The 13,837-nt window shown below is 29.7% G+C and overlaps 1 protein-coding gene across 2 annotated transcripts in view; it reads right to left on the bottom strand.

The window, feature by feature from the left end:
- Positions 1 to 2,703: 2,703 nt before the first annotated feature.
- LOC132950071 (protein cappuccino-like) overlaps positions 2,704 to 13,837 on the bottom strand; it is a 41,266-nt gene continuing 30,132 nt past the window's right edge. Inside the window, exons 3-18 of one of the 2 annotated variants that reach the window (XM_061021284.1) lie at positions 11,744 to 11,904; positions 8,432 to 8,534; positions 8,253 to 8,347; positions 6,897 to 8,079; positions 6,709 to 6,829; positions 6,509 to 6,641; positions 6,336 to 6,426; positions 6,203 to 6,264; positions 5,891 to 6,100; positions 5,068 to 5,215; positions 4,098 to 4,268; positions 3,943 to 4,035; positions 3,658 to 3,709; positions 3,396 to 3,551; positions 3,220 to 3,312; positions 2,704 to 3,137 (exon numbers count right to left, since the gene is read on the bottom strand). In XM_061021284.1, coding sequence (XP_060877267.1) covers position 3,137; positions 3,220 to 3,312; positions 3,396 to 3,551; positions 3,658 to 3,709; positions 3,943 to 4,035; positions 4,098 to 4,268; positions 5,068 to 5,215; positions 5,891 to 6,100; positions 6,203 to 6,264; positions 6,336 to 6,426; positions 6,509 to 6,641; positions 6,709 to 6,829; positions 6,897 to 8,079; positions 8,253 to 8,347; positions 8,432 to 8,534; positions 11,744 to 11,904 — 2,873 coding nt within the window. In that variant the 3' untranslated portion in view covers positions 2,704 to 3,136. The remainder of the gene's footprint in view (positions 3,138 to 3,219; positions 3,313 to 3,395; positions 3,552 to 3,657; positions 3,710 to 3,942; positions 4,036 to 4,097; positions 4,269 to 5,067; positions 5,216 to 5,890; positions 6,101 to 6,202; positions 6,265 to 6,335; positions 6,427 to 6,508; positions 6,642 to 6,708; positions 6,830 to 6,896; positions 8,080 to 8,252; positions 8,348 to 8,431; positions 8,535 to 11,743; positions 11,905 to 13,837) is intronic. The other variant, XM_061021283.1, reaches the window with a different exon arrangement.

Genomic DNA, 13,837 nt, shown 5'->3' with positions numbered 1-13,837 from the left:
TGTTCATCAGGAACTGATTCATTTTATTGTTTAATGTTTATTATCACACAGTACATTTTGGTGGTGGGAGCTTTTCAAAAACTATAACTTCACTTTTATAGCATTTTGCCTATACCAGCTATAATTTGTTATAAAATTAAATACGATCATTGTTTAATGTTATTTGAGTGTTGCACACGTCTTGTAATTTCAGTCTGAATTTTGAACTTCAAAGTATTACTAAAATTGCACATCTATATCAAATAGATAAGTAAGTCATGGGTGGATTAATAAGGGGGAGCGAGGCGTCGTGGGATTTACCTCCTTGGGATTTTTTTTGGAAAAATTGTTTTAATTGGTGAATTTCACAATGTAGTTAATACGGTGTAGAAATTCTGATTTCGCCAACACATTGACCATAATAATACTAACATTTCCAAAATAAAATATTCCAAAAAAATAGCTTGAGAAGTAAACTACATTCGTTCCAAAGTTATGATGCGTACCTTACCGCTACACAGAATTATTTAAAGAAACGACCTTAGCGCTCCTGGTGTCCGTTCCCGTAAAATAAAGACTTAAATGTGAGGACGCTACCCATACATTTGTTGTCTCCGTCTTAAACTCACACCACATACCAAATTGTTTTCACTGGTTTCAATAGTGTGCTGTTAATTTTGATACTAGAGTGAATTGACCTATTATAAAACTTTTAGGTAAGAACATAATCTGTGCTTAAGCGTTGCCGATTTTTCGACATTTTCATTTTCAAGCAAGATGGATATGTGAAATATCAAAAATTAAAAATACTCATCTCGCTTGAAAATTAAAATATCGAATAAAGCCAATTAAGCCAACTCTTGGCACAGATAATGTTATTATCTAAAAATCAAGTGAACGAAAATTTGCCATGTCGTACGTGTGTAAGACGAAGACAAGAAATGCATGGGTACTGGGTAGCATCCTCTTAAGAGGATGTCAGCGCACTATTTGTTTTCTCTCTGGCCCATGTGCAACATATACAAAACGCATTAACGCAGAATCATTTTTTTTATGTTTTTATGTAATCTTAGAGTAAAATCACCCATTACAAAAAAAGATAGAGAATAATTTTTTTGAGGGAATGACATCGATTTTATCTTTTATTGTTATTTGACTTTGTATTCAACTTTCAAAATAAACAAAAACATTTTGTAAATTTAAACTATGTTTAAATTGTTTTGAGACAATATTTAGACAAATTGATATGTCATTCCCTCAAAAATATTATTCTCTATTGGTTACCCAAAGATTACTTAAAAACATAAAAAGCGTTTTGTCTATGTTGTGCGTGGGCTAGAGAGAGAAAACAAATAGCGCGCCGAGTGCTGACATCCTCTTAATCAAAAATCGGAACTAGGAAGTGACCGGTGTGGTCCTCACTGCATTGTCTATATCGTCAAATTAACTAATTAAAAAAAAATCTTTAGCCATAACTTACAAATTAAGTTTGAGGGTTTTTATTTGAAAGTACCATCAAATTAAGAAATACGAATGCAAAACACGTATTTTGAAGAAAAAAATCGAAAAAGCGCTTGGGAGCTGAACTGCATTTATGCCAAATTTAAAGGTTTGTACTTATGGATTTAATTATTTAAATAATTTGTTTTTGTGTACCTACTCAGAAAAGTCAGATTTATAAACTGTAACTGAGATTATTGTTAAACAATGTTTGTTCAGAGTACTTAAACTGAACTTGGATTCTGATATGAACTCATATAAGTTAATTATTATTTAATATAAAAATAAAATTTTCGTTGTACTTTATATATCACTCAAAAATATTCCTACTGGCCACCCGCTTAAACAATCTTTAGATCCGCCCCTGGAGTAAGTAGGTACTGTTTTAGCTTTTCATTAAAAATAATAGTATTGAATAAATTAATAAAGTCTATTTACACAATATTTCTATTGTAAAATGCTTTATGATTTATGATCACAAAAGACTGTGCATTTGTGGCAACCTCTGCCTATTTTTCTGGTTTGATAAGACAGGGTTTTTAGAAAAATAAGTAATATTACATAGATGTTTTATTCAAATCATGTTAGTTATAACATAGAATATTCTATGGTTATAATCGAGTACGGGCCCCAATTGCACAATGGCCTCTAAAAAGTAAAAATCCCTTAAATGTTATAAAAATGTATATCAAAACCTATATAATATCAAATATTCGTCATTATCTTGGTATATTTACAAGCAGAAAATGTTCATGCATAATGGAAACACGAAAAGTTATATCTTCAATGAAATAGAGGGTTGATGGTTGTAGTCAGAATTTAATTTTACTGAGTGGGGTCTAAAGTGATGTCCATTTTTTAAATCTTTGGTATGAATGAAGTAATGTATTATTCAGTACGTACCATGACAAAAATATTATATGAATTGAGGATTTATTCCCTGAATACAAATTTTAGCAATGAGTAAAGTGCAAATATCTCACTTTTAATCTTAGGTAGGTGCTGTATTGGTCCTACAGGACAAGAGATTACCTATTGGGGTTTAAAATTGTTTCGCATCATTAGTAATAATTACCACTTTTTCCGTTAGCCCTCCTTACATATCAGTTGCCCCAGCTGGCCCACCCAGTCGTAAAGTCCTGGCCACTGGTTATAATATATATTTATACAATTATACATGATATTATAATAGTGACATAGAGTATAATGAAATGTACAAAAACATAATATAATAATTAATATATTTTATATATCCAACTAATGTCTAGTATATAGATTTTACTTAACATTTCTAGTCAGTCTTTACAATAAATCCAACAGTTAAAAAAATAATGTTTTTAAAGATTAAAATTAAAATATATATGTGAATATAATCTTTTAGTGGTTAGTATGAATAAAATTTATACTCTCAACTTATAACAATAGACTTATAATTAACATTTTTAGACATGTGGAAAAAAAAACATAGCGCATGCTTTCAAGCGATCGTGCGTACATATTTTCACAATATTTTCATCTTAACATGCATTGAACTATGAAGAGTAGTAGATAATTAACAACATATGTTCATTCAGTCTTGAATTTGATTAAAAAATTGTTTTTCGTTTTTGAAATTGACATTTAGAAAATCATTTAAATTTTGATTGAATTTGATTTTTCTAAAAAAATAAGAACAAATATATTAGTAAAAATATATTATATTTCTTAGAGTTGTTATCAATTTAGGAAAGTAATACAAACTAAACAATGTTTATTACCAGTCCTTCTAGTGATTTTTTGTTTGTCCTAACTAGTTGTTGTCTTTCTTTCGTTCTTCTTTTACTTTCTAAGAGCCTGTAATTGTGTACATAATGAAATATATTATACAAAAATTTGCATTAAGTAAAAAATGGTTGACTAAAAATGATTACTATTACTTTTCTTTTACGATTCGTTGTTGTTCCATATTCCAAAAATCTTTGAAGTCTGTACAGAATGGTAACCACAATGGGAAAAAATCTTTTGGTGCCACATCTAGGAGACTTTTACTGATTTTTGGTTGAAACTGATAAAATCGCATTAGCTTAATAAACCTAGAAAAAACAAAACTGTTTTATTATGTTGAACCGTAGATTTTAAGCAATGCATTGTAATATTATGATACAATAATAAAGGAATTTGTAAAACTGAAATCCTTACAGTTTTTTACTTTCTTCCAAATTCTCATGTTCATTTTCTAGTTGTCTGAGCGCTGTTAAAAATAAACAATTTATATTAATACCTTTGTAATTTAAAATTTGGTTTATTGTATAACTTGGATTTTTCTGGATACCTATTTAAATATGTATATTACATGAATCTTTCTTGAATTTACATCATTATTTAATTTAATATTACTATTAATTAAATATAATTATTAATTTATGTTCGAAAAATATTCCAAGCTATACAATAAAAATTCTAATATAATAAGTTAGAATTTACCCATAGAAATAAATGATTCCATTTTTGTTTTGAATGGTTCCAAGCTATCATAAGCTGATGATAATATTACTTTGTCAGCTTTTTTCTTGCAACCTACAAAAAGAAAATTAACATTAAATGAACAACTAAATGAATAAATATATTATAATTCTCACCAGCCAGTTTAATTTTTAATTCTTTAAGACCTTGTTGTAAGTCATCAAAAGTTACGTGTGCTGCTCGATCTACATCACTGGGTTCTGGCACAGGTAATGTTTCTTTCATTGGTTCTTTACATTCATTAATGTATGTTCGTACAATAAAATGTAACAGAGTCATTGAGTTATCTATAAAATAATCAATAGTTCAATACTATAAGTTGAATCGTTTAAAATAAAAATCATAAATTTATCTAAATAATATTTTGTTGATTATGTGCACATTCAAATATTCAAATTTAACGAATCTATTACAGTTAAATACAGTGGTGTATTGGTACGGGTACGCGGGTATACGCCGGGTATACATCAGAAGATTTTCGATTTTCGGCGTATACCCAATGTAAAATCTTATTTTACGGGTATACGCTTCCAAAATAACCAGAAAACCAAATAAGATTTAAAATTTATTTAATAGTTCATATAGGAAAAAAACGTTATTCGTATTAATAAATGTATGTATTAATGAATTATTTATCAATTGAAATAGGTATTGAATATAAGTTATATAACAATATGCGTTGTGTTTAATACTTTAATGTATTTTAAGACTAAGTTCAATTTAGTAAACCCAATATTGAATTCAAAAAATCTTTGTGGAAAATTCTATAGATTGTACCTAAAATAATAATGTTATTATTATTTTAATTTTTTTGACATTCGAGTTGATTTTGTTTTATTTTTTATTGTTACATTAGGTATACAAAAATTAATAAAATAAAGTTAAAAACTATGTACTAATTGAACTGCAATAACGTTATATAATATATACGATGATATAATTTGATCGTTTAGGTTACATACATATTTTATTGGTGCGTCGTGCGTATACCCATAAATATATTTACCAATACACCACTGCAACTACTCAATGATGAGGTACACTCAAAATGTACCATACAACAAAACGTAAATATATTTTCTTCACCTTTGCTTTTAACATCTCGAAGTTTAGGTAAGATTTCCAAACCGAATCCGTCTGCTTGACCACGTTGTCGATTACCTCCATTCATGTAATTCCCCAATGCTAATATGATGGCCAAAACTTTTTTTAAATTCTCGGAAGTCATTAGGAACTATGTAATAATACAAATGACAAGAATATATCAAAATATTTTGTATATCATCTACAGGGCTCATAAGTTCATGCATTTGCACATCAATCTCGCTGAGTTGTATTTAATGCTAGATGATATAGAAAACCATTTCAAGGTATCATGGTTAAGTATGGGAAGTTTTATTTGCACATTTAGAGGTATTTTTGTCCATTTGTGGCATATTTATGCGTTTTTCTTTTTATTCATAAATTTTAAATTCCTATAATGATATATTATTATATTACCTAACAATAATTTTTTTTACTAAAATACTATGAAAACCAAAATTTGATGAAAAATGCAGTACCTAATTTATATTAATTGTTCATTCTATAAAATGTATGGGAATCATCGTAACGTAAAATGATTAAAAATAAGTAAAACTTAAAAATACGAATGGATATTTCTTGCAATTTCAAAAATTGCATATGATTTCTTCTTTTATTAATTCATGTCATTTTAGTACATAGTTTCAGATTTTTAGAGCATATAAATGCATATTTCTGAACTTTTTAAGGCATAATAAAATGCATATTTTGCCAGTTTTTAGTGCACAAGTGCATGCTTATTTAGGAATTTTTTAGGGCATGAACATATGAGCCCTAATAATCTATAACAGGTATGTAAAATAGTTTTATCTTGTATAAAATTTACCCCAGAGGTTACTTTCATGTTATTCAATTTGCTTGCTATGTTGTTTAAGGCGTCATTGAAATCAGATTGGAATATTAAACACGCAACGCGCTCACCAAAATGTGGTATTTCACTAAGCTCTAACAGGAACTGTTCTGGTTTGTCGAGTGGCTGATCTGGACGAGATGCCACATGACCTTTAATCAATCCCAATTCTTCTTCTGTCGCTGACTGTTTAACAACAAAACAGGTACTCAAAATATATTAAACTCGAAAAATGCCAATAATGGTACGTATTCATTACTGATTAGTGATTACATACTTGATACTTACCACTTCATAAATTTGTTGAAGAACTTCAACGCTTACTACAGACGTATCGAAATTATAAAGAGCTGAAAAACAAATATGAGTAATGTTTAAATCAATGTATATGTTATTAATTTATTATATAATTATTATTTACCATTTTCGATTTCAGAAAAATCCAAATGTAAACTTTGGGCTAATATGCCTACGTTTCGCGATCTCTTAGTGTCCAACAACTGTTTAAATTCCTATACAATTGTGGAAATGTTAAGAGAGAATAATATTTTTTTTTTATATATTTATGAACCACCCACTCAATATACAACTCACCTCTATCTTTTTTTTTAGTTGAACCTTTTTTTTTGCTAATTTTGGTTCTACTGCTTGTCGTGAGAAAAGCTGCGAAAATTCGTTTATATTCGGTATTGGGGCTTCTTCTAAATCACTCCACAGTGGTTTTAAACTAGACATTATACAAATTCACATTCAGTTTTTTGAACATTTTATACTGTCTATATTTTCATATTTACCAATCTGGTGAATCCGGAGTAGTTGGTGTGTATGTTTCTATAATAGGATCTTTCAAAATAACTCTTGTCCAATATAAAGGCCTCATAGGTACCGGTGGAGTTATTGGCTTTTTACGTAATACTATTTTAATATGAAAATTTAACTTATAGTTATTTTATCAATGAATTATATTCAGTGAAATACTCACGATCACGTTGAGCGTTCCAACCACCAATAGGTGGCGCAGGAAATGGCGTTGGACCAGTCATCGGTGGCGGTGGTGGCGGAGGACCATTGAATCCAGAAACTGATTTGTTTAATAATTGTGGTGGTGGTGGTGGTGGAATACTATTTGGCGTGTTATATAGTATAGGTGGATGCTGAGGAGATGTATAATTTGCAGAAATTTGATGAAGAGGTGGTGGTGGCGGCGGCGGTGGAAAAGTACTTCTAGGGGATTGTGGTAATGGAGGTGGTGGTGGTATAATAATTGCAGAAAGTTGTGGTAGAGGAGGTGGAGGTGGGATTATATTTCCAGTAAATTCTGTTTGAGGAAGAGGAGGAGGAGGAGGTGGTGGTGGTGGTGGTGGAGGAGGAATTATACTTCCAGTGAGTTGTGGCGGAGAAGGAATAGGAAGCGAAATACTGATTTCTGGAATAGGATGGAATGTTACAGGGAGAACAGTACTTTCTGAAAGAGATGAAGAATCTGTTATTGAAGCAAGTTGACAGTCGTTAACGATGGGTGATGATAAAGTGGAATCTGGCGGTATTTGTTTCTCCGGTATTGCCTCAGTTTCTTTTTTAAAAATCAATGAATTCTCCGAAAAATCACATTTAATAGCTTCTATGGCGACTTCGGGTGAACTTAATAGGGAATCAGCACTTTGAATAATCGTACTACTATCAATCGTACTATTATCACTTGGATCAAAAAGTGGTGTTAAGCCACCAAAAACGATCTTATTAAGAGAGGAACTTTTTGGTGTTGTTATTGGGGACAAACCGTTGTACGTTGGATCGTTCACGCCGACTGGAGTATAAAACACTGTGGAATCGCCACTATTAGAACTAGGTAGTGAAGATGGAGTATCTTTGGAATTTAGTTTAGGCGTTGATGAAATTGATGTCCTTTTGGTCGGTGATTGGATACCATTCACTTTTTTTATGAACGTTTCATCAGGTGTATTTCCATTTATTTGTTTAACAGGAATATTTGACTGGTCTATTGATAGAGTCGAAAATTTATCAGTTAACGAAGATAATGACTTCTTGCGTCTTATTGGCAAACTAGTTGGTTTAGGACTTTTAGTTTGAGGATAATCAGATATATTTTCCAAATCTGGCATGTTTTCCTTGTGTGTTGCTCCTATGCCGTTTTTAAACGGTGACTAAAATATTTATACAAATAATTTTACTTTAATAATGGCGAAAGTTATCGTTTATAAATTACATTATATATAGTAAATAGTTACTGAGGATATGTTTCGAAAACGGAACATTAAAAAAAGTAAGTACAATAAATACGGATGTGTACCTATGAAGGTATATGATATATTAATACCTGTTTTGAAACCGTTTTGTTTTGTATTTCTTGTAGTTCTTCTGAATTCGAATACGCTTGAGACGTTGGTCCATCTTTACCGTTTTCAATACCACCTTTAACAAATCATTATACAAAATAAATAAATATTTTATAGATACAATACATTTGCATATATGTACAACATAAATTAATAATACCTAAACTTTTGTCAGTTAACCATGTCGGTTGTCCAATACGTCCCGGAGACGACGATGGGGAGTTAATCAGTTCAGAACGAGCCCAGTAGTACATGTGGTCCAACTAAGAATAAAACACAAATGCATATTTAATTAGCTTTAATATTAGTTTCGCATGAGTTTGTTGCGTATAAAATGTAGAAAGATCACTTGTAGGTGGGATTATATAATAGTCACAATATTATATTACAATTAAAATCGTACCATTGTTTGAAATATAAAAAGGTAGATCATATTCTAGTGATACAGAAATATAATATAGTCTTGTGGGATGTCATTTGAAAAACCTAATACTATTTTATAGAAAACGCCCTCAGACTTCCCACAATATACCTATCGATTAGGTCATATTTTTGCTTTTTAAAAGTTATCAAATTTCGAAAATATAAGGATTATTTAATTTTTGTCATTGAAATTAATAACATGAAATGCAACGATTCATTAAAAATATCAAACAATAATTATTATTTTAAATGAACAGCAATTGTGTGAGGTAAGCGGTAACTTTATATAGTGACCACTGACCAGTATATTAGGTATATATATATTAGAATTCAGAAACAGTTAAAATTGCATAAATACTGTTTTAAAGATGAACTATGTATTTCGTAAAGTATTTTTATAGAGTATTGTGTATAAATGATAATTTTTGAAGGCTATAATATTACGAGACCTGTGTAGGTATTCTAAACCGGTAATAATTTAGTTGTTATTGATTTTATTGCCAAAGTAAGAGGACCGAGAATACCTAAGACGAAAGTTGATCAATAGTCTCGTCTATACATAGTTATCGTTTAAAATAATCAAGTGATTGTCATAAATAGAGCATGAACACTACCCAAAGGTCCTTGATAAAATATATAATAAAATAAAATGGAAGACCCGAAGACAAATCATTATTAACATTTTCTTTAAAATACGAGCATAGTCATAATTACATACCTACGTTTCTAACGTATCTGTATTTTCATTGGAATTTCATTCATAGTGCATACATGTTATACAATGCATTCAACTAGTTAATTGTTCCCTTAATAAATAAAGTATAACTCCCACATAAAATCATATTATTAAAATTTTCTAAATAATTTATGCATTTAGGTTATAGATGTTTTTAGCATAATTAAAATATATTAAGAGATATCGGTTTTAACGTAAATAATTATTTTTGCATCGACCCATACTGTGTACATTGTCCATGGCGTCATGGCCCATGATAGTATAACACATTGTTAATAGATTAAAAGGGGATGAGGTAATTAAAAAATACCTTAATATATAGCGTTAGAACAGTTGGTACCTATTAAGTTCTGTAGATGTTCTGTAGGTACGTACTACCTCATAAGCCTAGATTTGTAAAAATTCAAAAAATTCGAAATTGCTAGTTAACAAAACAACACACAGGTAAACAATGAAACACAATAGATAAATTTAACAAATTATTAATCAAGATATTACTTTTCTATACATTTTTAGCTTCAAAACAAACACACGCAACGCAATATTAATCAATAAAAAATAAATGTTTTACATTTCTATTTAAATGTATTATAATATAATATTTGATTTAAAAATAAAAACATAGAAATGTTTCTATTATATAACGTATTACTCAATGTTCAAAATAATATCAGGTGATAGGTTGCAATTAGTAATAATGGTTTTTATAATCTAAAATCGTCTTATACCTAACCATAAGCTACCTAATCTAACGTCTACACATTTCTTAGAATATTAAACGTCTTTCGGCGTGAGATATAAATATATAATTATCAACAACCGGTGGTTTTTTTATGCAGCTTTACGCCAAATATGCAAAATTTTTGTTGGGCGGGCAGTTTTTTTTCTCCGCCCATTTGTAATACAAAGGTGTCGTAAGCACTCGTATAAATAATAAAGCTATACAGGTGTGTCGCGATGCAGTCTATAAACTATTATCATTATAATATATATCATATATGTGACTCTTGCAGTAACCATATTATTTCAGTAACGTATTTAGGAATTTTGTATCAACCAAATGAAAAAGAAATCCAACAACTCATTATATTATTTTAATATAGATGGCGATTCATCAAGCATGCTCTCCCTAATTTTCCTTTAATAATGAATTTATTCAAATTCTAATTTTTGGAACTTTTAAATATATTTAAGGACTATATTTTCAAATATTCATGTAAACCATTCGCGTAAAACCATTTTGCGGCAACTCCTTTTTTTTAAAAAAAAAAACAATACATTTCTTTACTTTAAACTATGATGTTCATGTATGATCATGTATCTAAATCGAAATTAGAACGAGTAGGTACTAAGTTATTAAAATGTATAGTATAGGTAATAGACCTTAAAAATGGGTTTACAAAACTATAAAATATAAGTAATATTTAATCAAATAGATACCTATTATACTCAGACAATTTTTCCAAGTATGAAATGTTGATAGATTAATAAGTAATAGGTAACTATCATTTTTAAATCATCATATATGTAGCCTCCATATCTTCCAAACCTACTATCTTTTGTATAAAAAGTTAAATCACTCAAAAACTACTCGTACAATTTTCGAATCGGTTACCTACATCAACATTTTCAAAAAAATCATCTACTTAACAATTTACAGAAAAAAAGAGTGATTCTCATTTGAAATAAATAAGGCGATATCGCAACAGCAGGACACTCCTTAAATGGTATACAATACCTCGAGTATTTTTAAATAAGTCCATAAAGCATGGAAAAATCAGAATTTAAATTAATTAATTATTCAACTAAACAGTGTGGGTATAGAGCATGCTTGGTGAATCACTTTGTATATTATAATATAACATTGGTTTAATAATAAGGTACATTAAATAGTATATATAATATATTATAGAATCTATGATAATAGTCAGAAATATAATATATGTTCAAACATAAATTGTACAATGTCATGTGACATAAATGCAAAATAACTATGACTGCCATAAAAACAATTTAAAACTTTTTAAATTGTCCGCACAACCCCTATATTCTGTACTCCTCTGTATTATCCTGTCGGGTAATCAAAACATCATTTTCCAAACCGCAACTCACAGACAACCAATCACAATCAACAATTACAGTATACTGCATCGGTCCTCTCGTCGCAGCTATATCGTGTACGTGTATATTGTATAAGTGGTACAGGCATATTGAGGTATATATTATATAGATATCTACTAAACGTCGTAATAATTGATGTACACAAAATATGCATATTATATACTATTCTATTCTATATAACGTTGCACTCACTCTAAACAGGTCGCCGGCTATCGTAGCATCTTTGTCTCTTATCTGTTTGATGACACCTGCAGTCACCAGATCCGTGCAGATTTGAGGCAACAGCAGCCGGGCATCCCTTCGGCGTTCCTCCGTGCTGAACGACGAAACAAGCCAGTTGACCAGCACTTGGCCTGCGTACAAACAAAAAACGGATATTCGTCATTATTGACAACGACGATTTTACTTGAGAGAAAATTCGTTTCGACACATGGACAGCTTACAAGTATGAAGTATAAGTACTTAAAAATAAAGAGAATACATATTATGGTTAAACCGTATTCGAATGTATTACACTATTATATTATTACAAATAATATAGTAATGCCCACGCCGCCTAGCGTGAGAGAATACGAGAGAAACGTATTTCTGAGTATTATTATATTTTTATGGCGTGCGTCGCGCTTTAATATGTAGATGGTAGGTAGGTATAACATTTGCAAGTACTTATATCTTATAATAACGCGCCGCGAGTGATTATAATATTATTGCAACGGTACGATAGCGGCGGTTGAACGCGTTTTTGGCACGTTTTTCAGTATGATGGTATAAGGCATAATAATGGCAATGCAAAGTAGGTATAACTTCCTAACTATACATTATATTATATGACGCGCATACCGCGGGTAAGCACGGAAAGCAAATAACTGGACCCGTCATCCTCGCCTGTGTATCGCATTTAAACGTTTATTTAAATACCTATTCGTTTTGAAGTAGTCAAGTAAATTGTCGAGAAAAAACATATCTAGTTGTAATTATACAATCATAATTTTAATAAATTCAAGGACGCCCGGCGCAGACGTCTGTTGGTCACATTTTTAACGTAAAAATAAAATATACATGATAAAGTACCTACGTATATATTTTTTCTGCACGAGCCAATATATTAAAATGGAAAGTATTCGGTCAAAAATAATTGCTGTGCAAAATGTGATTAAGAATTTAATATACGTATACGCGTAAAGTCGTAAACGTATACTAATATCGAGTCTATATATGCGTAAATTTATATTTTATAATTTTATATATTATATTTATGCTAAATAACTGACATCCGCTACTACCTGTAGCTGGAGGGTATCGTTTTTCCGATTATTATTATACCTACACGCGGAAATTTTATCAGTGGGATTATTTTATTTGCGGTGGAAGGAGAATATTCGAATTGCTGTAGGGAGTTCATTATACAAATACAATAATAAACACTATAATGAGAATTGAAATATTATAATATTTATAATTTTGACTATTATATTATAATTTATATAATTATATTATTTAGTACACCTATCTTAGCGAAAAAACTGATTAAAATATCCACTTTTGCGAGAAATTGGTCAATGCTTTCAGGCATTAAAAAAAGTTAATGGTTAATGAAACACGTAAGATGTAACAAAAACTTAAAACTACAATAGTCGTCTTAATAGATGCAAATAGATATTTTTTTCTTTCACAGTAAAATAATTACATTTTATTTTAATGATATTTATAAAATTTGTATAATAATATTTATTAATTTTACTTCGAATGGTTAAAACAATAAAAGATAGAGTTGAGTTGTATATATATTTGGATCAGTTTCGATAAACATGTGAAAATTATTAATGTTCTTTCTAAACATTTCCATAATTGTATAGGAATTCAAAACATTATTGGATATTATAAGATCGCGAAACATGGGCATATCAGCCTTGCTGAATTTACATTTGGATTTTTCTGAAACAGTGATAATTATAGAGAGCCCAGAAATAGCCTTTTATTTTAAGGTTTTCATGAAATGCAGTAAGAATAACATTTACGCTTTATTTTTAGGCAAATTCCGCATTAAACTATGAAATAGGCACACTGTGGGTTATTTTTATTTATTATAAAACTGTGTTAGTTGTGTAAGACCGATATTTAAGTTGGTTATTGTTACTTCGAGTGTCCTGGGGATGTTCATAATGTCTATGTGATATCTTACTTTATTTAATTTAGAATTGGGAGTTTCAGTTGACTGTTTCAGTCAGTTGTAGTTGAGTTTTGATTTAACCATCGTAAAATTTACCTTTTAGATAGTATTGAAGT

This window comes from Metopolophium dirhodum, chromosome 8 (genome assembly GCF_019925205.1).
Source record: "Metopolophium dirhodum isolate CAU chromosome 8, ASM1992520v1, whole genome shotgun sequence".
Taxonomy (NCBI): domain Eukaryota; kingdom Metazoa; phylum Arthropoda; class Insecta; order Hemiptera; family Aphididae; genus Metopolophium; species Metopolophium dirhodum.
The sequence above is the reverse complement of the archived record's forward strand: the minus strand, read 5'-3'. Positions and strand labels throughout refer to the sequence as shown.